Source organism: Lipomyces japonicus (genome assembly GCF_038497905.1).
Source record: "Lipomyces japonicus strain CBS 7319 unplaced genomic scaffold V1514scaffold_7, whole genome shotgun sequence".
Lineage (NCBI taxonomy): Eukaryota > Fungi > Ascomycota > Lipomycetes > Lipomycetales > Lipomycetaceae > Lipomyces > Lipomyces japonicus.
Window position 1 is genome coordinate 277,501 of NW_027117819.1, and position 27,948 is coordinate 305,448.

General features: G+C 43.7%; 16 protein-coding genes across 16 annotated transcripts; 8 read left to right on the forward strand and 8 right to left on the reverse strand.

Moving 5' to 3' along the window:
* Positions 1-1,168: 1,168 nt before the first annotated feature.
* V1514DRAFT_290265 (uncharacterized protein) lies at positions 1,169-2,624 on the forward strand. The gene is made up of 7 exons (XM_066925296.1): positions 1,169-1,311; positions 1,365-1,430; positions 1,478-1,626; positions 1,673-1,742; positions 1,800-1,866; positions 1,917-1,965; positions 2,015-2,624. The coding sequence occupies exons 1-7, from the start codon at positions 1,278-1,280 to the stop codon at positions 2,312-2,314; spliced, it is 735 nt and encodes a 244-aa protein (XP_066785045.1). The 5' UTR covers positions 1,169-1,277; the 3' UTR covers positions 2,315-2,624.
* Positions 2,391-3,510, reverse strand: V1514DRAFT_303368 (chromatin associated protein KTI12). Its single transcript, XM_066925597.1, has 4 exons — positions 3,300-3,510; positions 3,093-3,253; positions 2,955-3,028; positions 2,391-2,904 (listed from the first exon to the last, which is right to left on the reverse strand). The coding sequence occupies exons 1-4, from the start codon at positions 3,451-3,453 to the stop codon at positions 2,460-2,462; spliced, it is 834 nt and encodes a 277-aa protein (XP_066785046.1). The 5' UTR covers positions 3,454-3,510; the 3' UTR covers positions 2,391-2,459.
* V1514DRAFT_326581 (RNA polymerase II-binding domain-containing protein) lies at positions 3,511-5,047 on the reverse strand. Its single transcript, XM_066926824.1, has 5 exons — positions 4,872-5,047; positions 4,721-4,784; positions 4,540-4,640; positions 4,326-4,467; positions 3,511-4,264 (listed from the first exon to the last, which is right to left on the reverse strand). The coding sequence occupies exons 1-5, from the start codon at positions 4,953-4,955 to the stop codon at positions 3,612-3,614; spliced, it is 1,044 nt and encodes a 347-aa protein (XP_066785047.1). The 5' UTR covers positions 4,956-5,047; the 3' UTR covers positions 3,511-3,611.
* Positions 5,048-5,250: 203 nt separating this feature from the next.
* V1514DRAFT_360442 (clathrin light chain) lies at positions 5,251-6,247 on the forward strand (the record flags this gene model as incomplete). Its single annotated transcript, XM_066929689.1, has 4 exons — positions 5,251-5,514; positions 5,572-5,642; positions 5,700-5,852; positions 5,945-6,247. 4 exons carry the CDS (start codon positions 5,251-5,253, stop codon positions 6,135-6,137), a joined length of 681 nt encoding a protein of 226 aa, XP_066785048.1. The 3' UTR covers positions 6,138-6,247.
* Positions 6,248-6,353: 106 nt separating this feature from the next.
* Positions 6,354-8,874, reverse strand: V1514DRAFT_318435 (P-loop containing nucleoside triphosphate hydrolase protein; the record flags this gene model as incomplete). Its single annotated transcript, XM_066925889.1, has 3 exons — positions 6,354-6,995; positions 7,053-7,984; positions 8,085-8,874. 3 exons carry the CDS (start codon positions 8,872-8,874, stop codon positions 6,354-6,356), a joined length of 2,364 nt encoding a protein of 787 aa, XP_066785049.1.
* Positions 8,875-9,199: 325 nt separating this feature from the next.
* V1514DRAFT_326587 (calmodulin) lies at positions 9,200-10,029 on the forward strand. The gene is made up of 4 exons (XM_066926825.1): positions 9,200-9,269; positions 9,370-9,760; positions 9,818-9,861; positions 9,920-10,029. The coding sequence occupies exons 1-4, from the start codon at positions 9,267-9,269 to the stop codon at positions 9,929-9,931; spliced, it is 450 nt and encodes a 149-aa protein (XP_066785050.1). The 5' UTR covers positions 9,200-9,266; the 3' UTR covers positions 9,932-10,029.
* V1514DRAFT_326589 (Cdc37 N terminal kinase binding-domain-containing protein) lies at positions 9,801-11,442 on the reverse strand. The gene is made up of 2 exons (XM_066926826.1): positions 11,341-11,442; positions 9,801-11,241 (listed from the first exon to the last, which is right to left on the reverse strand). Exons 1-2 carry the CDS (start codon positions 11,399-11,401, stop codon positions 10,064-10,066), a joined length of 1,239 nt encoding a protein of 412 aa, XP_066785051.1. The 5' UTR covers positions 11,402-11,442; the 3' UTR covers positions 9,801-10,063.
* V1514DRAFT_326592 (t-SNARE) lies at positions 11,208-12,938 on the forward strand. Its single transcript, XM_066926827.1, has 3 exons — positions 11,208-12,040; positions 12,099-12,596; positions 12,651-12,938. The coding sequence occupies exons 1-3, from the start codon at positions 11,585-11,587 to the stop codon at positions 12,828-12,830; spliced, it is 1,134 nt and encodes a 377-aa protein (XP_066785052.1). The 5' UTR covers positions 11,208-11,584; the 3' UTR covers positions 12,831-12,938.
* A 2,173-nt stretch (positions 12,939-15,111) lies between these two features.
* On the forward strand, positions 15,112-16,124 carry V1514DRAFT_210606 (uncharacterized protein). The gene is made up of 2 exons (XM_066924695.1): positions 15,112-15,345; positions 15,394-16,124. The coding sequence occupies exons 1-2, from the start codon at positions 15,245-15,247 to the stop codon at positions 16,082-16,084; spliced, it is 792 nt and encodes a 263-aa protein (XP_066785053.1). The 5' UTR covers positions 15,112-15,244; the 3' UTR covers positions 16,085-16,124.
* V1514DRAFT_326602 (Pre-mRNA-splicing factor syf2) lies at positions 16,025-17,238 on the reverse strand. Its single transcript, XM_066926828.1, has 3 exons — positions 16,450-17,238; positions 16,329-16,387; positions 16,025-16,274 (listed from the first exon to the last, which is right to left on the reverse strand). The coding sequence occupies exons 1-3, from the start codon at positions 17,214-17,216 to the stop codon at positions 16,174-16,176; spliced, it is 927 nt and encodes a 308-aa protein (XP_066785054.1). The 5' UTR covers positions 17,217-17,238; the 3' UTR covers positions 16,025-16,173.
* Positions 17,239-17,362: 124 nt separating this feature from the next.
* On the forward strand, positions 17,363-19,913 carry V1514DRAFT_326605 (uncharacterized protein). The gene is made up of 2 exons (XM_066926829.1): positions 17,363-17,726; positions 17,795-19,913. Exons 1-2 carry the CDS (start codon positions 17,404-17,406, stop codon positions 19,578-19,580), a joined length of 2,109 nt encoding a protein of 702 aa, XP_066785055.1. The 5' UTR covers positions 17,363-17,403; the 3' UTR covers positions 19,581-19,913.
* Positions 19,914-20,734: 821 nt separating this feature from the next.
* On the forward strand, positions 20,735-22,477 carry V1514DRAFT_276954 (uncharacterized protein; the record flags this gene model as incomplete). Its single annotated transcript, XM_066924936.1, has 3 exons — positions 20,735-21,289; positions 21,353-22,114; positions 22,160-22,477. 3 exons carry the CDS (start codon positions 20,735-20,737, stop codon positions 22,475-22,477), a joined length of 1,635 nt encoding a protein of 544 aa, XP_066785056.1.
* A 42-nt stretch (positions 22,478-22,519) lies between these two features.
* V1514DRAFT_303398 (mitotic check point protein BUB2) lies at positions 22,520-24,111 on the reverse strand. The gene is made up of 3 exons (XM_066925598.1): positions 23,705-24,111; positions 22,932-23,625; positions 22,520-22,865 (listed from the first exon to the last, which is right to left on the reverse strand). Exons 1-3 carry the CDS (start codon positions 23,918-23,920, stop codon positions 22,561-22,563), a joined length of 1,215 nt encoding a protein of 404 aa, XP_066785057.1. The 5' UTR covers positions 23,921-24,111; the 3' UTR covers positions 22,520-22,560.
* Positions 24,031-24,986, forward strand: V1514DRAFT_350748 (histone acetyltransferase subunit NuA4-domain-containing protein). Its single transcript, XM_066929422.1, has 2 exons — positions 24,031-24,212; positions 24,278-24,986. The coding sequence occupies exons 1-2, from the start codon at positions 24,075-24,077 to the stop codon at positions 24,803-24,805; spliced, it is 666 nt and encodes a 221-aa protein (XP_066785058.1). The 5' UTR covers positions 24,031-24,074; the 3' UTR covers positions 24,806-24,986.
* On the reverse strand, positions 24,897-26,478 carry V1514DRAFT_326612 (uncharacterized protein). The gene has a single exon (XM_066926830.1). The coding sequence runs from the start codon at positions 26,211-26,213 to the stop codon at positions 25,080-25,082; it is 1,134 nt and encodes a 377-aa protein (XP_066785059.1). The 5' UTR covers positions 26,214-26,478; the 3' UTR covers positions 24,897-25,079.
* V1514DRAFT_326613 (uncharacterized protein) lies at positions 26,466-27,922 on the reverse strand. The gene has a single exon (XM_066926831.1). It carries the CDS (start codon positions 27,747-27,749, stop codon positions 26,691-26,693), a length of 1,059 nt encoding a protein of 352 aa, XP_066785060.1. The 5' UTR covers positions 27,750-27,922; the 3' UTR covers positions 26,466-26,690.
* Between the last annotated feature and the right edge of the window lie 26 nt (positions 27,923-27,948).

Consider the following 27,948-nt stretch of genomic DNA (forward strand, 5'->3'; position numbering starts at 1 on the left):
TGCAGAACTATCTTCAAAGAATTAACGTTCCTTCATATTGGGTCATATTAAGACTAAACCCACACCGTTATTATTTTTTTTTTATTTGAATTATCAATACTTCATAAATTCCGATATTAACAAGAAAATATCAATTGTTATATACGCACTAAGCCGGTATACTACATGAGACATTACCTGGCTTGCATCTGAATAAATAGATGACCACACGTAAACCTATATGGCTTCACATGAATACACATAAAGGACTGGATTATATATAAATAAGTAGGATCATGGTATTTCCGCAAGGTTTGAGATCTTTATATAATATGGATTAAATTTAACATGGATTGTAACACTTTACTTTCATCACCTATTTTCCCGCGGAAATCATCGTAACTACTCACTGGCAATATTACATTAACCTTTTTATATATTATACTCCTTTCCTTGTTACTCTTTATTTTTTTTTGCAGATTTTCTACTACTTGTAGATTATTGTATATATCTGTTCGTAAATCTGCACACATATTACAAATCAATTGCTTTATTTTAACTAGTGAGAAATTAAACGTTTGAGAGTCTAATACTTTGTGCAATTTTCATAAAACATGTTATACCATGAAATTTCAATTAAAACTTTAGCAGTGACTACATACGATTGTTTTTGAAAATCGCATTATAACACCGTATTGTGAAGATCATCCTGCGATACGAGCTCGGTGGTCAAGAGGTTTGACAAGAATCTTGATCCAATTCAATAATTTAATCATCAAATTTTATGACAGTGAACGCTCTATTTGAAAGAAAAAAAAAATCAATTGGTTGACTATTTTTTTTCTTTAACAGCCTTATCGTTTTGCATTTCGCAAAGATTTCAATAAACGCAATTTTAGTTTTTAACAATAAATGATTTTTAAAATATTTAATCTTCTCTTACTTTAAACTTGAATTTTTAAATTACAATCATCCAATTAACTATACATTTTTTTATAATTACTCTCAAAGCCTTACGTTGGCTTCTACTTTTGCCCCGGACTTTAAAAAAAATAAGGTTCACGGCATTAACACTTTAAATTTATACTCACGTGAAAGTTTCATTGTATTACGTAAGATGAAAACGAATGCGGCGCAAGGTTTAAGTTATAAATGTAAACAACGGCCATTTACCCGGCTAGAAGACCCACACAAAGCAAATTTCGAATTGATATTACAATTTCAAGAAACAATATTAATTTGATTGAATTGGTGTTTTTCAGGGCTTTTGCTTGAAAGATTACAATTAATAAGTCGTTATGAATGCCATGTCTGGAATAATCTCAGAATCTCGTACAGTTAATTGAGAGAAAGCTCCAACGGTCGACGTCTAACTACTATTGTAGCATATAAGCCACAGAGAGACTACAACCATGCAGAAGATCAAGAGTATAAAAGACTACGAGACCTAGGTATTAAAATTTTAATATTGTTTACGTTTTTTGTCTAATCGATACAGCAAATGTCGAGTTTAACGCTCGTGGAAGATTTATTGAGCAATCAAAAAAGGCATACGAGGACGGAGACGGCGCCGAGGCCAAACGTCTCTCAGAGCAAGCCAAACAGCATGGCCAGAAAATGGATGAATATAATTCTCAGGCTGCAGTGGTACGAATTATAATAGATGTGCCATGTTGATGCTTATCAGAAATAGTTTGTGTTTAGAGCTAATAACTCTGATTCCGATGCGGACGAGATTGATTTGCATGGTCTTTATGTGAAAGGTATCGTTTTCGAATTTTTTTTTAGAAAAAAATTTAGATTAGTGCTAATTATAGAAGAGGCCGAAGAGATTCTTGAACAGAGAATTCGAGCTTGTATAAGCCGTAATGAAGATCATCTTGAAGTGTACGTTCTTTAACATAAATAAGTATGTTTGTGAATATTAACGGTAATAGAATTGTTGGCAAGGGACATCATTCAGCAGGAGGTGTTGCAAAGCTAAAGGTATATACTACAAGAAAGAAAATCAATTAGTATCATGTTAACATGACAGCCGGCTGTGGAACGTTTGTGTCAAGAGCATGGGTTCCGTTTCTCATTGGACGAAGATAATAGTGGTGTTATCATAATAGACTTCAAACAATCTGGTGGTCATGTGCCTTTGACACAATTGCCTAGGTTTCCTAGGCAAAAAATTTCGAATGCAAATTATCAGTATGCTTATCAACATCAGACACGACCAGGTCAAGCTCAACAACAATTCCAAATCGAACAGCAGCAGAGCCAACCCCAGGATCAGACCAAAAATATCATTTTTTTCCTCTTCAAATGCCTCAAGCAATGCTTTTCATGAGTCAATGCATAATGTATTATTCAATCTTGGCATTTTTTTTTTTTTTTTTTTTTTGTTTTAGTACAGGGAAGACTGCGTAATATTATAATCTAATGGTGATCTCATAATGTATTTTATACAATCGAACAAAAGCACTTTTTGTATTCTACGAGGTACCAAAACTCCGGTTCAAGAATTCAACAAACGCACCTTTAACACGGTCACGATCAATCTGTCGTACTTTGTTTAACGCCACAAAGTTTCTTCTTAGTCTTTGTAATTGACCGATTCCAACAGACTCAACTGGCAGTTTGAGAACAATATTGTTTCCAATGTTTATTATATCTGCAAACTCGTGTCTTTCCACAATTATTAAAACAATTTCTTGAGTTTGTTTTTCGAGTTCATAGACATAGTCCGTTGCAACTGCAGGTTTAAGAACTGTAGCAAAATTTGGAGGTTTAACTTTCGAGTTTATTATCGAGTCGTACAACTGATCAAATTCGCCATGATCGTTAATTGTTTTATCAGTATAAGGGATTGTGTATAATGGCGAGTCCCATCGATTCATTCCATTAGGTTCTTCGTATCTAAATATAAGTGCATCCAACCTATTTTAATTAGTAAACAATTGTCTTGATCATGTTGACTCGATCCATACAGATCTTCAGACCAAGGGTCGTCCCGTGTTTTATTCCATTCTTTGCATTTATCTGCCGGTGCTCCGACGTGCACCTAAACTGTTAATAACGAAATAAAAAAATAGATATACGAAAGAATAGGGTGTCATGTATCTTACCACGGCAAAGGTCGTTTGTTCTGCCTTGGCTTCGCAAAATAGTTGATATCGAAAACCTTTTATATAGTTAAGGGCGTCCACGACAACTATATCCTGTTTTGAAAGATGTCTCTTAACAGCAGACATAATAGAAGCTCTCGCCATCTTTTCTGACTTTGCATCTTCTTTAATCAATATTAAACCTTGACGTTTGATGAAGCTACCGACCTTTGTAAACGTCCTTTGGAATATCAAGTAGATCGTCAGAAACAACGTGAATTTTCCGTTCCGGTGCTAATCGCTCTCTTAACCTTGTGACAATATCTGTCGTTCTGGTAGTTTTACCCGAGCCAGGGTACCCGGTTATTAAAACTAGAGGCATTCTTCACTGTTTTTCGTAATAAGACTGGCAAATCCTTTTAATATTTTATAAGTAGTTACTCAAGTTACAACTTTATTACATAAAAAATGCGTCGTTACAGTTAGTTACCCGGTACAAAAGTACATTGTATTAATGAGGTAATAAATGACTAAGGTCATTTATATGTTTGTTTGAGGAACCAACGAAGTCAAGAAATCAGCCACCGTCTGATCAAGTCCTTCCAACAATGCCTTGTCTGATGCGTGTGAAGGATCGACAACATTGACAATCTGTGTTACCGGTGAAAGCGGCGTGTATTCCGGATCTGGAATATCGTCGTTTTTTGTAGAAACTAAATTGTCGTTCTCGTTATCGGGAGCGGCTTGAAGAATCTTGTTGTTTACGTTTTGTAGAATATCCCGCACCTTGCTCTGCTTCTCTAGTAACTGGTTATGTGCTCCATGCTCTGAATCCAGGGCCGCCTTGTGCACGTCCAAGAGCGATTCTAATTGAGCAATAACCGCAGTTCGGGAAGTAATCACGGCCTCCGAGGCTGCAACTGCGGCCTCGATCGACGACAAAGCCTGCTCGGCTCGGGCAGCGTAACCTGCCGGATCATGTTTAGACGTGCTGAGATCGTCAGCAAATAATTGATCGAATTCCTTGTCTGCGGTCGCAATCTGCGTGCCGGTAGCGCTGCCCTTAGCTGTAATATCATTATATGCCGTCGCAAGCTTGGATACCTCTGGCGGCAGCCCAAGTCCAAACGAATTCATGCCCTGGCCGATTCGACGACCGCCCCCTAGTGGCTTGGCTTTTTTCTTGTCCACATCTAAATCAAATAAAATTGTTTGGTCACTATTCTTGCCAATCTATCAAAAATCATCGCATACCTTCAAGTTTTGAATCCAAATCAGCCACTAGCATTTCACTAAATATCGCTCTCTCTCGCCATATTTCAATAACCCTGCGTATTTTGTTTTGTAGATCCTGACTAGCTTGCCTGTAAACCCCCTCAATTGTGCTTATTATTACCTGTAGTCATTTGCTGCCAAGTTAGCTCAGGAATCTTATACTACATAAACGAAATCAAGTATGTAATCAGACCTTCGAAAAGGCTTGAATAAATTCATCTTTTTTCCTAGCTTTTGACTGCTGTACCACTTCATTTGCCAAATATATTAATGCCAACTTTTTATGAGTTGGCGCTAAGGAATTATGGTAAAACGTTAAAATAAAACCAGTTAACGATGAACTCGATTCCAACAAATACGGATAGCCTACATACCCTCAGATATAAATTTTGACCAAGTCCTAACCGTCTGTTCTGCATATCTACGATGAAACAAAATCTGCCAATATTTTGGTCAACTAAAAAAAAAATATCACACAAGGCAATTGCATGTGCTAGATAAAATAAAAAAACAAAGAAAACGAACCCATTGTGAGATGTTGACGATCGATTCCTGAGTCTCGTTCAGACTAGACAATTTGCTGGCGACAACGTCTTCGGAATACGACATCAAAACTGGCAACTACAATATATAAAAGAAAAATATAGCGAAACGAGACTGATATACAAAACAATTAAATAATATACAAAATAGAAGTTGAATATCCGTAATACCTCAATTAATGGATGTAATATATTTATAACTAAGGGGTAATCTATTTAGCCACAGCAGTGGCGCTTTGTGGCTGTGTCTTGCACGACCGCTCAATCAGTGACTTCCTACTCCTCGACAACACAAACAATCAGATTTCAATTTAAAAACAAAAAGAAAAGGTTTTTTTTTCATTAATTACTGGTAGAACAAAATGTCACATTTTCCATCTTTAGAAGAGATTGACAATGGCCAGACAGAAGTGATTGAAAACGGTGCTGACGCGATCGATTTCAACATCCCAGAGGACGAGGACGACTTCCTGGCCCGTGAGAAGGCCATCCTCGGAACCGACGTGGATGCGATTGTCGACAGCGGCGATTTACTCAATGGCGATTCTGCTGTGCATGACGCATTTCCGTCGGCGCAACTTCAGTCGCTGAGTCCCCAGCAACAGAATCAACAATTTCAATCGACCGTGCGTACATAGGATTCCGAATTCAATTTGATGACTTGCTAACCATCACTCGAGCAGACATCGGCACCGGCACAACATTACGAAGAGAAACAGGAAGAGCTAGTCGAAGAAGAACCTGATGTTGTGAAGTGAGTGGAAATTACAATGCTCTTTATCTACGTACGATCCATGCTAAACTAATCAAGGGAATGGCGGGAGCGCCGGGAATTGGCGATTCAGCGTCGCGACGAACAAAGCGAGGCCAAGAAGAATCAAACCAGGCAGGAAGCAAAAAATGCGATTGATGATTTTTACGAGAACTATAACAACAAGAAAGAGCAGGCCACCACCCAGACCCGGTAAGTGTTTTGATTTCTTAATTTGCAAGGCTGCACAAGGTTCGATATGACAAGCGTGAACATGAGACTAATACGAAATATTTAAAATTAAGTACTGAGGAGAAAGAATTTATTGAAAACCGAGAAAACACGGTTGCCGGAGGCACGTCGTGGGAGCGCATTGTCAAGTTGGTGGATCTTTCTGAGAAGAACGCACGCACGTCAAGTGTGGACAAGACACGGTTTAGGGAACTACTGCTGTCGCTTAAAGATGATCCAAACGCGCCAGGAGCCAAGGGATACTAGGTAGTTTGCTTCGTACCTTATTCTATTGAGTAGTGGGATTAATGTACAGTATAATTGTGATTATTTTTCCATTTTCTTTTTTTTTTTTCCCCAACGAGTGACGTATAAGATCACACATCAACCAAAACAAAAATTTAAAAAACAAAAAAATCGCATGCCCATAATATGCAATAGTATATAAGTTTAGAAATATTGTATACCGTATGTGTCAAAATTTTAAGGAGAGAGTGGCACTCTTTCGCGATCATTAGTCTTTTGCTGTTGTTCGGATTCTTCTTCAAGTTCTTCTTCAAGTTCTTCTTTTAATACATCTTCATCTTGTCGAATTTGATGGCGTTCTTCAATTTCATTCAGATTATCAGTACCTGCGTAATGATTATCGAGTAACAGTTTTGAAAAAAATGAGTCTGGGTTTGAACTAAGTTCCTTAAACGTGCCTTGCTCGCCAACCTGGCCTTGACCGTCAAGAACGATAATATAATCACTCTTCATAATCGTGGACAAGCGATGCGCGATTGAGATCGTGGTCGTGTTGCTTCGCATCAATCTCACAAGGGCCTCGTTTACTGCTGACTCAGATTCGGCATCTAACGCGGACGTGGCTTCATCGAGAATAAGAATCGACGGATCTCGAATAAGAGCTCTTGCAATTGCAATACGTTGTTTTTGACCACCGCTGAGTTGCGTGCCACGGGAACCAACCTGGGTGTCTAACCCGTTGGGAAAGTCTTGAATGAAATCGCAATTAGCTTTGCGTGCTGCAGCAGTGATTTCTGCCCTGGTGGCCTTTAGCTTGCCATATGAAATATTTTCAGCAATCGTGCCCGAAAACAATACCGGCTCTTGAGAAACAATGCCCTAAAAGCATTAGTTTAAAATTAAAAAAAAAAAAAAAAAAAAAAGTTTAAAACATACAATTGTTCGCCTCAATGATTTCAAGTTAAAATTACGAATATCTTCACCATCGATCGTAATCGATCCAGACGTAGGCTCATAAAATCTCATGAGCAGCTGGCTGATAGTACTCTTGCCGCCACCGGACGGACCAACAATACACACGTTAAGACCTGGTTGAATAGCAAACGAAAGTTTTTCGAAAATATTAATTGCCGGTCTGGTTGGGTAAGCAAACACAACATCCTTAAACTCAATCACACCGCGGCCTTGATTCGATACCGGCTTGCCAACCGTGGTTTTTATCGAAGGTTTCCTGTCTTCCAGTTCAAACAACCTGGTCGAAGCACCGACACCTTTCATAAGCTCGGCATAAAACGACGACAAGCCAAACATTGAGCTTCCGGTATAAGCAGCATACATCATAAATGACGAAAGGTCACCGATCGATATGGAACCCGACTTGACCAATTGCGAGCCCACGGCGAGAATGCCAAGGATGGTGATGTTGCCTGAAAGCCGGGTCAAGCTGAAAAACATTGCGCTGTAGACTGCTTCACGCTTGCCGAGATTGAAAATTTCACGCACACGAGAATTATAACGGCCAACTTCGGAAATCTCTCCCGAAAAAGATTGCGCGGTTCGAATGTTGCTTAGCCGTTCCTCAGCGACCTTGGTTGCGCTACCTAGGGCTTGCTGGGTCTCTCGAGCAACGTTGCGTATACGCCGGCCATAAATGAAAGCAAACACGCCAACCGGTGGCACAATTAACAACATCACGGCTGACAGCTTTAGACTGACATAGGCCATTAATCCAAGGCCGGCCACACCCGAAACGACCGCACGCAGGCCGTCAGAAACGTTCTGAGTAAGCGATTTGGCAACAATGTTTGCGTCACTTGAGAGACGTGAGATGAGGTCGCCGACTCTGTTTGCATCAAAGAACTCGGCATCTATATATATTGCAGCATGATCAGCATACATTGAAGAAAATATTATTGAAATTTTCCTGCACAATTGAAGAATTTTTTTACAAAAACTGTTTATGCTTACCTTGATTGACTGTTTGTTTGTAAAGGTTTGATCGCAGACGGGCGACCAGTCTTTCACCCACAATTCGTAAGATTGACACTCGACCGAAGTCAGCAGCCGAGCCAATAATAAAGATCAGCCCGAGCGCGCCAAAAAATTGGGTCATGGACAAGCCAAACATGGTAGTGTCGGTCGAACTTTCCGAAGTGGCAATGTCAAGAATTTTGCCAATCAGGAACGGAATCACGAGCGTGACCGCAGACGAAAAGCACAACAACACGAACGCGCCAGATAAGGACCAGGTCTCGTTACGGGCAAGTTTAAACAACCTGACGATTTCACCAATCCCAGCTGATTTAGGCGGCGCCTCACGTTTAGACAGACGGGCGGATAGATTCAATTGAGCAGCTTTGGCAGCCTTTTCGGAGAGTACAAACTCATCATCGATCTTTTCGTCTGTTGCATCAGACGTCGTCGAATTTATCGAAGCCTTTGTAGTAGTAGTATTTGCAACTGTAGTTGTAGTAATTGTATGTTTGCCTGTAATTGATTGAGTACTTGGCTCCGCCTTGACGGCAGAATTGTTGAGCAGAACCGGACCGGTGATGAAGTTACGCAGCGGCGACACAATCAGGAGGCGGCGGTCTGGTTGCCGGCGCAACAACAGTGGCTGGCTTGCAACAATACCTGGTGCTCGAACAACAGACCTGGCAGAAAACGACGACAGAAATGAAGAACAGGAAACACCCGGCGACGGCGCCGCCGTCCCGAGTGCGAACGCCAGTCTGGCGAGAACGGCGTGGCGGCTCATGTGCCGGGGGGAGAGGGGGATGGAGATGTGAAAGACGTGCTTAGACGCGAGTGAGAATCCAAACAAAACCTTTGCAAGAACTTCAGTTATCAACAATTCAATGGCAGTAACAAATCACTTTAGTTGTATGCCAGTGGTATCAAGGATTTTATTCTGGAGATGGCCAGAGTTCACAAATTCGAAGGTTGAATAAATAAAACCTTTTTCTAAACGTTCCTCGGGAAGGAAGAGAGCTGTGGCGGTGCAGCGCTAAGTATGTGGCTGGAGACAAGAGGCTGACGCAGCTTTAATGATTTTACATTATTTATAAATTTAAAGCAGTGCACGCATCTCCTTTTGAGTGTTTTTCTGTTTTCCAGTTTCTCATCACAGATCCCAACCAATAATACACGATGGTATGTTGAAAGCAATGAGCAAACAAAAATAGAAAAAAAGAAATCTCGTGTTTGCCGTGATTGGCTCTGATGGATCTAGCTGACTGACGTCTGAGTGCAGGCCGACCAACTTACTGAAGAACAAATTTCCGAGTTCAAGGAGGCCTTTTCCCTGTTTGACAGAAACAACGACGGCCAGATCACGACAAAAGAGCTCGGCACCGTCATGCGCAGCTTGGGACAGAACCCGTCTGAGGCCGAGCTCGCCGACATGATTAACGAGGTCGACGTCGACAACAACGGCACAATTGATTTTCCCGAGTTTCTCACCATGATGGCCCGTAAGATGAAGGACACTGACTCGGAGGAGGAGATCAAGGAAGCATTCCGGGTGTTTGACAGAGACAATAACGGTTATATCTCCGCTACCGAGCTCAGGCACGTCATGACCTCCATTGGCGAGCGTCTAACCGATGATGAGGTTGACCAGATGATTCGAGAAGCAGATAAGAGTGCGTCCTGTGGCTTTGTTTTAATTTCATGGTGTGTATTGACTAAAATTTTACTAGACAACGATGGTCACATCGACTACAACGAGTTTGTTCAACTTATGGTATGTGTTTGGTTTTTTTGTCGACAGCATTTATTATCCGAACTAACCCGCCGCGCAGCTCTCAATGTAAACTTACTTCAAACATTACCCCATGTTTTTGTGTTTTTTTTTTTTTCGTCCCCGGTCTTGGTGCAGTGTATTAAGTTAAATGAATGTTTCATTTCCTAATTTCGTTACTGTAAAAAGTTTTGTCTTCTTTTGCTCATATATTTTGCACGGCATCATGTTGTTCTTCCTTGATGTCCTGCTCTGCTTGCTCTCTCTTCATCCTCTCAATATCAGCCTTGGTCAATCCATACTCTGCTAGCTCGGCATCAGATAATTCTTCCAAATTGATGATTTCTTCCTCAACATCGCCGTCTTTCAATTGCTGCTCGGCTAAAACCACTGACCGCTGCCGAATATGACTGTAAGTCGACTCCACATCCTGTAAAAACGCCTTAAGCGTGGGCGCATTCGGACTCCTTATCTTGCTAAAAAAAAGACCGACACCATCCGGCCCTAGCCTGGCGCAGTACTGTAACAGCAGCGCGTTATGTACATGCCTCTTGGCCGCCTTGTGGTTGCCTTTCATTTCTTCACCGAACGCATCGTACAAAATACCATCGGCTTCGCCTTCAGACACGATCGATGAGTGAGTGCGAATGAATTCCAAGCACTTGTCGTAGTCCCCATAGGCGATTTTGGCAAACGCCTTGGCCTGATCAGATACTTGGAAATCTTCCTCATCGTCGTCCCCGCCTTCGTCGTCAGCATCAGCGCCGGTATCGGCGGACCCTGACGCAGGCGAATTGATCACTTCAATTTTTGGCTCCTTCGATTTCTTTGCCGTAGTCGCGGCTGTCGTCTTTGTGGATTCGGTTGCGGTCTTTTTGCTGATCTGCGTGCTGTCAAACCCAAAATGAATATCTTCTGACGTGATATGCTTGGTCTCTTCGTTTTGCAACTGCGTCAGTTTCTTAACGCATTCGTCCTGCAACTCGGTTAACTTGTCATAATGCTGCTGAAATTTTCTTTTCAACGCATCAGCGTATGGCTTGGCCTGGCCGACTTCGGACACGACCTGGTCGATCAGCGACTTGATCATTTCGCCGTATGTCGGTCCTCTATTACCGCTGCCCGGAGGACGTAATTCGTCAGTTCCAGGTGCATCCTTGGAAGCATCATCCAAAATCTTCTTGATCGCGTCCTTCTCGTTACTGGTTCCGACAGGTACGGCAAGCAAAAGCTCAATGACCCGGTCGATACGCTTGATCAAATTGCTGTTCATCAAGTTCTCGGCCTTGAGCGTCTCAATCTCATGACGTCGTTGATCCCGCTTTTCATGGATGTCACGCTGCTTCCATCGAATAAATGACTTCTTGTCGACATTTGGATGCACTTAATAATAACATGAAAGGGAAAACGTAAATTAGTCTCCATGAATTTGATCTACCCACCACCACAGCCATGACCACGGCTACACCCCCATCTGCTTACCTTCAATGTCCGAATCATCAGACAGCTCAAGCTTGTCCCATTTAGAATAATCCACAACCATGGTTTTGATTCTCCTCACTCGAATTGTTCTCAATGTTCGTTTTTCATTGGGGTTCGAAATCTCTGCCACAGGAACGTCATTTTTGTCTGGTTGTGATCACGTGACGTTTACATTGGGCCGCATCCATGTTCTCCAAAGCCAACTTCAAGGTGCGAACAAGTGGTTCGCCTCTTTCTGACGCTGATGTTCCGCGATAGGACGAGCCTGTATTATTCTTACCGGCAGTCATACGCGCGGCATCCTGTATTTGGTGCGCCATCTTATTCGTTTGCGGCGCCGCCATCATCGTCGACAACGACGACGACGGCAAGCAGCACCGCAAAGGCTGGCGGCCGCAGGGCACGAACCGGTGCCATCGATGATGATGACGAGGAAGACAGAAACCCGCTACTGAGCGGTGAGACTACAACATTAGCAGGTAAAGGAATGACGAGAGATGGCGAAGACGTCACGATTGAGATGGATGTGTTGCCACCGTCATGGACCGACGTGAGTGACGAGGTTGGCCAGATCCTCGAGTTGGTCAAGGAAAAGAGTGCCAGGCTTGACAAGTTGCATCAAGAACACGTATTGCCCGGATTTGATGATCGCACGAAACAGGAGCGCATTATTGAAAATCTCACGATCGAGATCACGCAGGTAAGGACAAATTCGGCGGTTTCATGTAATTACGATATTGATTCAATTGCCGGCTTAGCACTTTCATGAGTGCCAACGTCTTATCAAGCAACTTGACGTGCCCATGAATCAAGCTTATTTGAGTTCTGCGCAGGCCACCATGAGCAAAAACATGCAAATATCACTGGCCACAAAAGTACAGCAAGCTAGCACTCAGTTCCGCAAAAAACAATCTCAATATCTCAAAACCTTGCGCGGAAATGGGTTTACATCCACCCCGATCTCAGCAACTACTGCTACAACAGCGACAGCGTATCCGGACGATGATTTGGATGTGTCGTTTTCGCAATCACAGATCCAACAATCTGCCACCGTGTCGCAATCGTCAAACGACGTGGCAATCCAGCAGCGGGAAGCTGAAATTACTCAGATTGCTCAAGGCATCATCGAAATGGCAGATATTTTTAAGGAATTGCAAACGGTAATTATTGATCAGGGCACGTTACTTGATCGCATAGATTACAACATCGAAACCATGAAGGTTCACGTCAAGGCTGCAGACTCGGAACTTCGCCAGGTGAGTTGCAATATTGAAAACCTGCAAGTAATTAATGCTAACAAGTGCATAAAGGCATCACACTACCAACAACGGACACAGAAATGTAAAATCATCCTTTTCCTTTTGCTAATAATTCTGCTACTGGTGGTTATCATAATGATTAAATTCGCTGGCCGCAAGTCATCATCAGTGATGGCTGCCGCCAGCTTGCCCGGTTCAACAAGCAAACTGCACACACATCTACTTGTATAATATCATCAATAAACTCTATATATACATCTATACTACAAACCTTTATTTTTTGCTTTTTTTTTTTTGCCCTTCTAATTCAGTTTCACCGCATCTTCCTTTAAATACAAGTTTTCGAGATATTGATTAGGAAAACTACCAGGACGTGAGACCCTGACCCCAGTCACAAACCCGCAAAACAAATCATTGTACACAACGTGACGTGCAGTCATGCTATCGATTTCAACCTGCTGAAACTCTTGCCCAAAGCTCCTTAAGCGCTTGCGCGGCTCTCAGTCGAACCAGACATCCAATGTACGTTTTACAACCTTGAGATTAACCTTGCCGTTATGATGAAAACCCATGCGAGCAAAGATTACTTTCTGTGCAAAGTCCAACTGTTGGTTGCGGTAATACATGTCTGGCCTGCCCGTGGCTGCCGTATTTGCCTTCAGCAACGGCCTGTCTGCCGCGATATCTAATCAAAACGGCAATCTACTTAACACGCTAACAATTGAATCTTCAAACTTGGGCCAAAATTGCTCTGGCTTGTCTATCCGGAAAGGGCATAGCCAAAATTGCTCAATTAGTCTTGCCCAGGCCGGAATATTGCCGCAATCCGTTATGAACTTGACAGCGTAAGTGAGCGTGGTGATGTTTAGCGACATCTTCCAAAATCATCAAACCGTACGACACGGCGATCGCATGTCCCACTGCTCTGATATTCGCCAGCAATTCATCATGCAAGCATTTCAAAACCGGAGTGGATAAAGATCGTTCTGACCCTGTGCTTCTTGGGTTGAGTTTTCACTGAGTCGAACAATGCCATCATGTCATTCACGGAGTCGGCAAAATTATCCAAAAAAATTTGCATGCCGGTCCATTTTTTGTTGGCAACAATCAGCACGAATAGTTGAAATAGGTCTATGAGAGCTCGTTTGACGAATCTATAAGCATATGGCCGTGAATATGACCCACTTCTGATCAGTTTTGTGTTTGCGGATCGATGAAGCAGCACGATAATGGCAGTTGCAGACGAAATTTGTCCGTGTGAGCGGAGTAACAATACAACGTTTAAGGCTGACTTTAACCTGTCAGTAGACGCTAACGCCCTAATGTACACTGATATGAGTTGCTCTGGCAATCCGGATATTTTATGGATTATCATCTATTTTTGGGTTACTATTAGGAATAAATAGGTTGGTCAATAAAGCATCACATAGTTCTCGAACCTACCCATTCTAATCCACCTCGCAAGACTTTTATTCTACCGTACTCAAACTATGGAAGACTGCATCTGCCTGTTAGCTATTACATCCATCGTGCTATGGTTCGACGCCACGCTAAAAGAAGCAGTGATTTTGTACAACGTTTTGAGCACATGCATGCCGAATTCCGTATTCATGCCCGGGTTTTGCCAGCAGTTAACCAGGATTATGAAAAGTACTTGCCATTCCGGTTTTCTGCAGCACAAGGATTGCTTAGTGTTATAACATGTAAAACAGTATATCATATGCTGGTATAAATAAATCAAGTCCTTTTGTTAACCCAACTCGCTTACAGCGTCATTCCAGATATGCATCAGAGCTTCTTTTGTCTTCGCTCGAGACAGCCGCTCGAATGTTTGGGTTAAAATTTAAACTAAAAAAATAAAATATAATAAAATTCAAGTTAATTTAAAAGTATACTGCTCGGAAATCGAGTTTGTATCTTGGTATATATAGTTAGAGCAGACTAATGCGGTTTTCACGTCGATGTGGTATTATGTATGTAAGCCCAATTGAAATTCAATATGATATACCCTACCTTCTGCTTTATCAATTTTGATATCCGCCGGAACCCGTTCCGGTTTACTTTAAATAGAACATGCTGCAGTAGATATATTTCCTCAACCTGTGATAAATTCAAATTTCGATGCTTTCTCACATCATAACTCAAATTCTGAGAAACGTGTTCTCGTGAGTTTAATTGCTGCCGGGCAAACACTGAACGGGCCATTCGCATGGTTGGCCGCAACGGCAGCACTCTACCATTGAGATTAGGCTCATACTGCAATTTTTCTACAATTAGTTTTGATTTCGTTCATACAGCATCAATTAAACCAAATTCTCAGGGCCATATATCACCGACCTGGTTCTTGCGAGAGGCGGGCGGACTCCTTCAATGCCTCGTCGTATGCACCCAAGAATTGGACCTTGCTATATAATGAAAATCTACAAGCAAAAGCATTCATGCTCAATTCCAACGACCGCTGAAGTCTTAGTCTGCAAATATTTGTGCCCGTGCCAGTCCTGTTTTGTATATAAATATATTGAACTTTAAATTTCATCAGAACAACCACCGCCGAGTGTCACCCCATAAAATCACACGTCGCTATCCGTCGTCATTATCGATTCAGCGGATCGTGAAATCAACAATCCCATAATTGTAGCTCAATAATGTCGGCAAAAAAGCTACTTGTATGCGGAGGAACAGGCTTTTTAGGCAGACAAATTTGCGAAACTGCTGCTGCTCATGGCTGGCGTGTCACATCGCTGAGGTAAAGAAAAAAAAAAAAATGAGATCTGACGCTAACAATTTCTTCAAGCCGGTCACGACCTGCCAATTTGTCCGCCAATGTCAATTTTGAAACGCTTGATTTGCTGAACGCATCACAAGAACAATTGCAACATTATCTGCAGTCCGCAGACGCAGTGGTTTATACTCTGGGCATTCTGCTCGAATCCAAGTACTACAAACCATTCCTAGCTTCTCGTAACCCGATCCAGGGTGTTAAAGCCGTGTTGGACAAGTTTAACCGGAATCCATTAAAGGAACCAATTGAGGATGACATTACGTATTCGTCACTGAATCGTGACTTGGCTATCCGTATCGCGCGCGAAGCTGCCGCTGCAGACACGGCCAAGACATTTCTCTACGTGTCATCGGCTGGAAATATTCCGCTCATTCCGCACGCTTACTTCGATACCAAGCGACAAGCTGAAGATGCAATTTCAAACATCAAATCTTTAAGGTCGGTGTTTTTGCGACCAGGGTTCATGTATGACCCGTCAAGGCAAAGTTCAATGTATATCAAACTTGGCTTGGACGCTGTTAATGCCGTCAACACCGCACTTGGTGGCCATGCGCCAGTTATATCGGCAAAAGCATTGAACCCGGTGTCTGTATCCGTAGTGGCTGGTGCCGCTGTGCGGGCACTGGCCGATGACAACATACAAGGAGTGATTGACGGTCCAGATCTCATTCGTTTAGCCAAGGAAGCCTCGAACCATGCTTGACTTGAACTAAAAAATAAAAAAAAAATACAAAAAACGACCCACACATGTATATAGTACAATTACATAAATAAAAAAAATTCTATTTGTTTTTACAACGCTGTCCCGCGCTCGAACGAATCCCTGATTTCCTTGGTGTACTTGTCATAATATCGCGACAATTTTTCGTTGAATTTCTTGTTTTTGTCATTGACTGCTTTGGTTAGTAAAAAGAATATTAAAAACGGGCAATGGTAAAATAACTTACTATAAGTCACATCGTCTTCATCTTTATTTTTCGCTCGTTTTTTCATTCGCTGCTGGTCACTATTGATGTATTAGAGGCTTTGCATTTCTCCAAAAAAAAAAAAAATTCCACATTAACGTACGCTTTTCGAATGCTTGCAGCCAATCTGTCTACAGCCGCCTTTGGTGGCTTATTGTCAGCAAAATCCAACGAATCCGTGGTTCTGTAAAAATCATTATCCTTATCGATCACAATCAACTGCCCGTTCTCGGTTTCCACAAGCTCGCCCGATTTTTGTAACATTTTTGTCTTTTGATCCAAATACGCTTCTAAATCTGGCTTAAACTCCCGTAATTCTCGTTCATACGCTTGATGTGCTGATTGACTATAATCAGCAAAAAGTACATCGTGCTTGGCCTGCCGCTTGCGTTCGACTCGTTCATCCCATTTTTCAGATTCAGCGATCGTCCAATCCCAAGCTCTTCGGCGTTCAAAATCTTCGCCATCTTCCTTAGATTCTTGCTTCGCTAATTCTACCTCTGCATCGGCTTTTTTGCGCTCCAACCGAGCCACTGCTGCGGCATCGGTTTTTTGCCTCCGAAACTCAGCATACAGTTCTTGCTTGTTATCGGCAGCTGATTGGTGCATCTTGCGTTTTAACTGCTTAAATTTTTCTAACCGGTCTTTAGCGTTAATATCTGTAGCTTTATTTGAAGTTGCTGTTGCCGTTGTGACGTCTGTTATTTCTTCAGCCTTGTCGTCCTTACTGGTGACTCCTTCATCTTCAAGGTCATGATCGTTACCACTGATTTCATCATTTTCCTTTTCGTGCTGTTTCTCTTCAATTTCATTTACAGCAACTTCTAATCTATCTTTAGCCTCTTGACGATTTTCTTTCTTGGGAGGCATTGTTTAGATTATTCAATTGTTGCTGTAGTGTCGTTTCCTTCTTCATGACGATTTAGTTGTCAAATCACAGCCAATTAAGTCCGGGTAACTTTACAAGGGCATCTTCAAACTTTCAAATACATAATCCTTTTGAAAGCTTTCAGATCATTTTGTTTATTAATTTAATACGTTTTTGTTGGCCCCGCAAATGGTGTCACCGTTAAGTGATCAGTTAATTAGATTACAGATTCATATAGTTAACGACGGTCCGGATGGTTGGGCTGGCATCAACCTGAACGGCACTGGCCTGCAACAACACGCCAGACAGCGTCCGGTGCTGTTTACGGGCGCGAACAATTCGCCTGTGCCATACAGTCCGGTTGGAACTGGTGCGGTTGTTGCTGTTGGCAGTAACAGTCCTTTGAGTAGTGGCGGGCGCAGGAAGTTTTTGCACATTACGAATCCAAACACGACATTGCTGGGCTTGCGGGGAGAAATCGAGCAAAGGTTTGCAAAAATATACAAGAACAGGTAAGGTACCCCGACCCCGACCCCGACAGGGTCGGGGAAATAGTGAGAAATGCTAAAACGAGAAATAGTTCACTTGTGATCAATTCGATTAAGGACGCAAATGACTGTGATTTGGATGACGACTATCTTGTTTCGTACATTTTCCACGACAACAGTATTATACGCGTCAACGCGACAGAGAGACCTCTCATTACCAGTACTATCACCACTTCCACTATTAATAGCAACAAAGAAAAGATCAATGACGATTTTACTTCTTTGCCACCGAAAAATCAGGCAAGCACATTAATTTCGACGCCGGATCTGGAATCAAGCAATCCGCCGATAGCCACGGGTGATGGTTCGAACAGCGTTACCGATTCACCTTCTAGATCACCAAAGCGTAAACTGCTACTCACGTCACCTGATAATCGAAAGAAGGCGAAAGTTGAAGTTCCAAATTCGCCTGAAGTTCAAAAGAATAATGCTGCGATTGATCGACAACAGCGCAAACCTGCAGTTTCACAACAGGCTAAAAAAACAGCGACATCAAGGGCACGCAAGACGTTAGAAGACGTGACTATTCCAGATAGTCAACCAGAATCGCAACCGGTGGTGCAAACATCCGCAACATTTCCAGATGGCTCGCCGCAAAAATCAACAAAGACATCATTATCAATAGCAACACCACCATCGCCAGCCCCAGCGCCTGTTTCGGCATCCGGTACGTCTTCAGCATTTTTACCAGTACGCAGTTTAACTTTGCCTTCTTCTTCGTTGGAGCCAGCTATTTCCTTGCCGGCACCTAAATTAGCAAAAGCTAGCCGCGCTCCGTCGAAGCAAACAAAATCTACGGTGGCGTCAAACGCGGTGGCGCATGACACAACGACTAATACTCTAAAAAATACTGATACTGATACTAATACCATAGCCACGGCCACGGCAGCCAATACTAGGAGGCTACGCTCAACGGCTAACAAGCCAGCGGATAAACCTAATGAAAGCAAACTTTCCTCAGTCGAACCGGTGCAGACAATCACTACAACTGGTGCAGACAAGCACAAGCTGGAGCAACTTCAGAAGAATGATTCCGGGAATAAGAATAATGTTAATGCCGCCGTTCCTGTTTCTGTTCCTGCTCCTGTTTCTGTTTCTGTTTCTGCTCCGACTGTAGCTGTCGCTGTTGTGAAAGCCAAATCTCAGCCAACTGAAAAGAAGCAAGTGCTGGAGAAGAAATCAGAAAAAGAAAATTCAGTAAACGGTGAAGTGACAGGCTCAGATAGTGAGGATGCATCAGAATCCTCTGCTTCATCGTCAGAATCCTCAGCGGAAGATTCAGTATTAGGTTCTGAAAGCGAACTGGGAGATGCAACATCTGAAGGCAACGACGACGAAAAAGAAGATGATGATATTAATGATGATGACGATAATGACGACGATATTGATAGCAAGAAGGAAAATAATAAGGCCGACGATCAACAAGCAAGCCAGTCGTCAGGTCCATCTCTGTCCTCTTCATCGTCGTCATTTATTCATGCGCACAAGCAGGTCGTGAACGAGCAACGCGTGCCGTCGTTCAGGTCCTTAAGTGATTTGGTCAAGCGCGGAGTTCCGGACGTGCGAGAAAATACTTCGGGAATCCGGCACATTCCCGAGTCCGAGGCCAAGCGTCTGAGCCAGTCAGCCACGGACTCTGAGAACAGTGACAGTGATAGTGAAAGTGAAAGTGATGATGACGATAGCAGTGATGATAGTGATGCGGATGAGAACGAGAGCTCGATTCCTGTGAGCAAAAGGGCAAGTGCCATAAAACTTGAAACCTCAGCGAAGAAAAAGAGGTATAGTTCTGGGTTCAGAGCGTTATTTAAGTTATAGAAATATGGAAAAGTAATGTCAATTTTTATATGTAAAGTTAGAGGTTCTGCGGAAATACGGATGTTTGGGACAAAAAATATTTTGTTTCGTCGTAAAGACGTTTGTGACACGAAGATTTACAGAATATTTCACTAAATTCATCAAAACCCTTTGAAAATTCATTTTAGTATCAAAATATTTCTTTTTTAACTCATCAGCTAAAGACTTTCGTAATACCCCATTTAGGTATCTAACTATGTCTCTTTAATGTCGGTTGGTAACAAATAAACGAAGGTACCATGGTTGGACTTAACTAAATTCTGTCTCTGTATGTCTGTCTGTCTGTCTGTCTGTCTGTCTGTCTGTTCTTATTACTGTTTTTATTTTTATCGTTGCTGCTTTCTTTGTTTTGCTTCTTTTTATCATATTACCCGTTAATGCACAATTCGGGGCTTTTTGATGGTCCACAAGTGGCCTTGTAAATTTCGTGATATCGTGATCTTTTTTTTTATTCAGATTGCCTGGAGACGGAGTGTATAAAGTTTTCAACGACAGAATTCAGAAATTTCGTTCATGATTACAGTTGGCAATTACAAAAATAGTAACAGTACCCAATTATGTATACGATGACCACTTGATAAGATAAAACTATAGAATAAGCGCATGGCTGGTTTACCTATAAACCGAATCTTTCGTCATAAGTACCAGCATATCGCCCGTTAATAGTCTCGCAATTCTTGCACAGTTTTAATCAACTTTTCTCAATCACCAGCCCAAGCTATGTAATTCTACTAGAACATGGCTACCAAGAATGGGTTGTTGGGCGTCTCGAATGTTTGTGGTTTTTGTCTGCAGCCAAGTTCGCTGTTACGTAATAGTTTACATTATATTGTTACCCTGAATTGCTTGAATTTTTTTTATTTTCTTTGGACGCTGCAATTAATTAATTGGAAGGCAGCGATTATAGAAACATAAAATTTAATCAATTTTTGGTTTTTCAAAACTGGGTCGATTTTTTATTTTTATTACCATTTCTGGTTTTAATTGATTAACTTTGAGATGAGTGAAAACGCATATATTGATGTGACCCGAGAAGCAGGTAAGATTTCTTTTTTTTTTTTTGGGTTATATTCGTTTGTCAAGAAAAGAAGGTTTGGTGTAGCTTACCAAATGCCATGATAGATGCGGAGCGACATCGAGATCGGGCGCGAGATCGGGATAGGCGAGAACGAGAACATGGATCGTTTGATTACCGGGACCATCGAAGTGACCGGGACAGAGACAGAGACAGAGACCACCACCGCGGAGCACGAGACCGAGAACGGGACAGGGATAGGGACAGGGACCGAAGGGGTGCGAGTGACAGGCGCGATAGGGACCGGCGAGATCGTGACCGGGGCGATCGTGACCGGGACCGAGGTCATCGTGACCGGCGGGATCGGGATAGCAGGTATCGAGCGGACGAGTACGATGACGACCGATACGAGCGACGAAGAGATGGCAGTGGTCACGGCGAATCTTCATCATCACGACACCGCACGCGGTCGCCGGCAGTGAATTTAGAAAACGTGGTGCCGATTAATGAGCGCCAGCGGCGCATGACGCTATGGGACATCAAGCCGAAGGGTTACGAAAGCATCACGGCTGAGCAGGCCAAACTGACCGGCATGTTCCCGTTACCGGGTGCCCCGCGACAACAGAATGGTCCTGACCTGAACAAAGTGCATGCTGTGACGGCCAATAATAATAATAATAATATTAATAATAATTTTCCTAATAATATTCATAATCAGGTGGCCAGTGAGGAAAACCCGTTGATTAAGCAGCTTGCCACGGCATCGTTGCAACCGGGCCTGTCCAGGCAGACCAAGCGCGTGCTGGTATCGAACCTGCCAATTGAATTAGAATCTGGCGAGGCAGGATTTATTGAGTTTGTGAATTCGTTGATTAGTTCGATCGACAGGGAGGACACGTCGGTATCTAGCGAGAAAGCCGTGAACGTGTTTCAATTCAGCACGGACAAGAAAACCGCGCTGGTTGAGTTTCATACTGCGGAGGATACCACGATTGCGGTGGCGTATGACGGAGTTGAATACGGTGGCGCAAAAATCACGATCAAGCGGCCGCGCGACTACGTCGTGCCCGATGCGCCGGTCTCCGTCGTGCAGGACGAGCAACGGTTGTTGCAAGAAAATCAAACCACGATTTCAAGTATTGTTCCGGATTCGAAAAAGAAGATTTCAATCTCGCATATCCCGGTATACCTAACCGAAGATCAAGTTTTGGAATTGTTAAAAGAATTTGGACAATTAAAAGGTTTCAAATTATTAAAGGACAAGTTATCGGGAGAATCCAAGGGCATTGCGTTTGTGGAATTTTTCGATGATCAAGTTAGCGAGGTCGCATGCGAAGGTTTGAACGGCATGGAATTGGGCGAGAACGTGCTAGACGTGCGCCGGGCGTGCCAAGGCTTGACCCAGGCGCACTCTGTCGGCCTATCTTCCGTGCTAAACATTACTCAAATTGCTTCTGGCACTGCTGCGGCCGCTGATGGCGTGAACGGCAATGGTGAGAATGGAGACAAGGTAGTAGCGTCACAGGAAACCACAAGCACGCGAGTGTTGCAATTATTGAACATGATCTTACCTGAGGACTTGAACGATCCGGATGATTACGAAGATATCAAGGAAGATGTGATTGAGGAATGCCAAAAATTTGGACCCGTGGTGGACGTCAAGATCCCCAGGCCGACATCGGCCAACCGGACGCCGGCCGGCGTGGGCAAGATCTTTGTTCGGTTTGAAACATCTGAAGCCTGTGCTGATGCAGCCAAAACATTGGCCGGTCGCAAATTCGCCGAGCGCACGGTCATCACGACCGTTTTGCCCGAGGAAAACTACGAGGTTAACGCGTTTTAGCAAATGGAAAAAAAAAATTTTTTTTTGTTATTTTTTATGTGTGTACCACTATTATTATTATTATTTTTATTGTTATTGTTTGATTATAAAGTTTTTATAATGTCCGATACGGATTCATCGTAACAATGTCGGACCAGGAGGTCATACAGGTCATCTGGTAATTGGTTGGCAAACATGATGGACAACTTGACAATGCTTTCGGATTTCAATGCCGGGAACGTGCGCAGTAAAGTCATGGGACTGCTTGAACTTAGCAATGCGTCCCGTATTAATGTTAATTGCGCAATCACGGCCAAAATATTCATGTGAGGTCCAAATGCAATCAAGAAATCCCACAACTTGAGTGCCTCGCTAAGTGGAGGCGTGCATGCCGATAATGTCAACACGGCTAGACAGTGTAAGTAATTAATCTTAATCCCCCTCCCAAAAAAAAAATAAAATAAAAATAACGTACAAGCAAAGCCGTATAACTCAGCAGTTAAAGATTTGGAACGCAAGTATGAATACAGTACCGGATCAAACCTGGCCAGGAAAACGTCGACCAGTTTTAATCCCAAGTGCACGCCGTCCAACATTGGCCTGACGTATAACGGAAAGCATGAATGCATGAACGCATCCAGTAACGCGAACGCTTGAGTTTCGCTTGCGCATGCGTACAAGAAAGGCGCGGCCAGCACGTTCATGCCTTGCACGTACAATTCTGACACGGGCACGGGCACGGGCACGTCGCTGATACTACTGATGCTGTTGCTGCCGGAGTCATTACGCGATTCAAACGTGTTTGATGATAATGATGATGAAGATGATGATAAATATAGCGATGAAGGGGTTAAGATGTGTGACAAACGCTGCCGGCGTCCAATATTCATGCTGGCGTCCTTGCCAGCTCGCAGCTGATGTTGATGATGCCGCACCTGACAGGCGTCCCACCGGCGCCACGCAATCGCGTTCAATATGCGAATCAACGACGTTTCTGACACGCGCCGTTGAAACAACATGTCAGTCGTGAGAGTACGAAACGTGTCGTTGCGGATCTTGGAATAAGCTAGTGACGCGCCGCGGTGGATCAGTGCCACGTAATCTTTTGATCGCATCGGCGGCACTTGCAACAAAACCGACCACACGTACGGCCGGTACGTGCAAAATTCCTAAATCATAAAATGCAAGTTTAGTAACCAAATTAAAAAAAGAAAAAAAAAACCAAGACCGGGTGGCAGGCGGGCATACGGCAGGGTCATCTTTTTGCAAGCCATCAGTGACGATCCGGTATCGAATGTCGGACAGGCCTCGTTCAATCGCAAGCGGCGGATGTCGCAACACAGATTCAATCGTGTCTTGTCTTCGATGGGATGAACGTCTCATTAATATTACATATGCACAGGGACAATAACAATGAACCCTGCTTCTCTTTTCTTTTTTTTTTCCTTTGTTTGTTGATGTCATGTAAACAACAGTCGTTGCCCTCCCAACTTTGCCAGGCCAAACAGGTCATCACGTGATGCAAGGTTGCGTTTTGCCATGAAAACCCACAATTATTGATCTTGTTTGCATCAGTCAAGTTGGGCAACACAATAAGGCAAAAAATACAAAAAAAGCCATGCCAGATCCGTCACAGCTTGGTGCTGGAATTCGGGATCAGCCCATGATTGACCGGCAAGAAATTGCCAATTACGAAAAATTGAAAAAGGAACTGCGGGATTTAATTTCCAAAAAGAAATCGGTGGACAAGAACCTTGTAAGAAGAAGAAGAAGAAGAAAATAAAAAGAAAAGAAAGTACTAATTAATGATTGATCATGTAGGCTATAGTTGAAGAACAGGTTTTCAAGATTGAAGGCGCGTATCTTGAAGACACGCCGTACGGGAACATTATTAAAGGATTTGACAACTATCTCAAGGCCGGCAACGTTGCGTTATTGGGTAGTAGTTCTAATAGCGGCGGTGGGTCTGGTGCTGGCAGTAGTGCTGGTGGGAACAATGGCGTGAAACGTCGAGGCGGGTATACTGATGCGGACCGGTTGTTTTCACTCTCCTCGGCCACGTACCTGCGCACCGTGCAAAAAGAGTTATTCGAAAGTCCGGATGAACAATCTCAACCGAGTTCGGGTATGGCAATGGGAGTCACGCCTGTGTCGACATCGCCGGCTACGAAAGCAACAACGACCACGACGACAAGCACGGCGGCACCGGTAACGTCAGGACCGAAAAAGAAAAAACGCAAGAAAGATGAGGAATCAAGTTCGGAATCTGAAAATGATGATCAATCAATCATCGCGGTTCCTAAACGAGTCAAATTAAATACCAAGGTTGAAGATGATAATGACGATTAGAATTCGAGAAGGGGAATGGATGACGGGTCTTGGGATTATGTTTTTTTTTTGTTTTTTGTTTTTGTTTTTCTTGATTTTAAACAAGGTGTTATGAGAGGAGTAGAATTGATTATATATTTGGTGTTTATATTATTTTATATTACAAGGCGCATGCACTCTCAGCATATGTAGAGATGCATGGCAATCAAACCCCACGAGCGCCATTTTGATGGAAAAAAAAAAAACTCCACAAGAACACTTCAAAAGAAAAAGAAATAAATTACCTGAACGCCTGTTAATACAATGAACGACGAACCTTGCCACCGCGCGAACTGCACCAATCACAGTACGACTCGGTTGAAGATTCCTGATGCAAGCGACAATATTTGGCCTTGCAAAATTTGCAAAAGCTAACCTTGCCTTGCTTGCAATCTAGACATGTCGGCCCGCAATCATAGCAATCTAACTGCGTGCGCGTGCCATGAGGATCGCAACCGCGGCACCAAAACTTGCCACAAGAACGGCAACTTCGCAGGACTTGACAACGCAAACACAATTTCTCGCTTGCGGACTGGCAGGCATGACACCGGCGTGATTTCGGCTCGGCCAAAAACCAGCCATCAGCCGATACAGTCGTCTGCGGTGGGTGAGCCTGGCATGCGACAAGGTCGGTCTGAATGCCAGCACGGGATGCAATGTTGACGAAAAGGGGTGCCGTGGTGGACGGACACGCGGTCGGGAACGTAGGCCCGCCAATCAGGCCCAGTCGCCGAATGGACGGCACCGGCCGCGGTTCGTAGTAGCAATAATCAGGCATGACATATTCGTCATCGTCATCGTTCTCGTCAATTTCCATGATTTCACTGTCGGAATAGTCGTCAGAAGAGGTGTCGTCGGTAAAAGAAGCGAACGAAGAACGGCGAGAGGCCAATGAGGATGCTCGCGACGTCGCTAGAGATGCGACAGGTAATTTTAGCGGAGATAACGTCAAACAGGTCGGTGTCGGAAGCACAGTGTCTAGCGGAACAAAATATAGCTTCTCAATAAGTTGGCACAATCGTTCCAGGCTCCAGCCATACGATGCTGACAAGGACAGGTATCTCAGGCGGAAATCAGTGAACAAGGTCTGCAACATGTCGTCGCCAACAAAACAACCGTCCAAAAACAACAGTCTCAGGCTTTTTTTAAACACCGGCACAGCCAGCACTCTTGTCACGGCTCGAGACGAGCACCCGGTGAGGTCAAGCTCGTGCACGGGACAGTGCCAACGTGTCACAGCAGTGTCGGGCTCTGACCCTGCGCCGAGCAAAATGCGCCGAAACGACGAGCACGTTGCGGCCAGCGAAAACAGATCGTGAGCCGATAAATATGGCGTGAGCGTGCGCAGAACGAGATCGTTGTCGACAATGCGAGCGATTGCGGGGTCCATTCACACTTTAACCGACCACGAGCGATATCAAGGGAACGACGTTGGGCCAGGTGGACGTCAGGCAAGAATATGACGACAACAGCGTGAGTGGCAGAGGTATTAACACGGCACCTGGCTGTGCACTGTGGCCTGTGGTCTGTAGTCTTTTTCCCTTCATTCGGCCTTGTCGTGATGGAATAACGAAACTACTTTGCCTGCCCAATGAGCGCGCTTTCATATCTAATAGAAAAAGTGCGGCGTAGGTCGAGACCATTGACATTTAAATTGGTTATATTAAAATTAGATTAATTAGAAAAAATAAATAAATAAAAACTATATCTAAATTTATGTATATGTTGCCTGAGGATAGACTACATGCGGTTTTTATCCAATGCAGTAATGTGATTTTTTTTTTTTTTTTTTTTTTTTTTTTTCCTATAAAATGCCCCGGTTGTTTTTGGTTTTGTTTTGTTTTTCCTTTTAGTTTTAGTTTTTTTTTTAGTATCCTTTGGTCTTGTCTATTTTGTTGGCAAGCGGCCAGCCGCCGTCGAGGGCTTTCACGTTATGAACCGCAATATTGGCCACGCCGTACTCGTAGCCTCGAGCATGACCCGAGATGTGAGGTGAAATCACAACGTTCTTGGTCGTCCACAGCTTGTGTCCGGGCGTGAGTGGTTCCGGGTCGGTCACGTCAAGCGCGGCACCAGCAATGTGTTCGGACTCGAGGGCTTCAATCAAAGCATCGGTGTCGACCACGGCACCACGGGCAATGTTGACCACGAACGCGCCCTTGAGCAGGCCGAGCGTGCGGGCGTTGATCAGGCCCTTAGTTTCAGGCGTCAACGGCACGGAGATGACGAGCACGTCCAAACCAGACGTAAAGAAATCATCAAGCTGGTCTTGGCCCGAGTACCATTTGGCAGGGATGGACCCATCCGGGTCACCGCTGCCGGGCACGGCAACTTCAACCCGTTCCTTCTTGGGCGGGTTGGAGAACGAGTGTGCAATCACGCGCATGCCCAGGGCCTGGGCCACCCTAGCAGTTTGCCTGCCCAATGCACCGTAACCTAGAATGCCAATCGTTCTGCCGTACTGCGACCGGACCGGTGAAGGGAACTCGGAGTCGTGGCCCCATCGTTTCTCGGCTTGCCACTTGGCGTAAAATGAAGAATGATGGAAAAAATTCAAAATGTTGAGAATCACCCACTCGCTGATGGCGGGCCCATGCGTGCCTGAGGCGGTCGCGTACACGACGCCGTTGTCCTCGTTGAAAAACGGCAGCTTGACGACAGCATTCGAACCTGCAGAGTACAGTTGCACGAGTCGCAGGTTGGGCGCGGCAGCCCGGCTAGGCGGCAAGGTCGTGCCAGTGACCAAAATCGTGGTCTTTGCCCACTCCTCGGCGGTAATTTCTCGCAAAGGCAAGCTGTGGCCGCCGTAGCCTGAAGCGCGGATGAACGTGACGGACTTGACTGACGGCAAGTCACGCAAGACGTCGAACGCGGCGTCTTCAAACACGGAGGGCTGAATAACAATAACGTGGTCTTCGACAGTCATTTTGTTTTTCTTTTTCTTTGGTGGGGGCGGCAATTGAATAGCGTAAGGAGCGAAAAGAGAAGAGCGCGCTAGGAAGAGTACACTGTATATATAAATATATAGTTAATTGGAACTATAATAGCAATATAATGTTATAATATTTATATGTGCAATTGAGCAGCAGACGAATTGAGTTTGTCGCCGAGCAACAAATTTATTT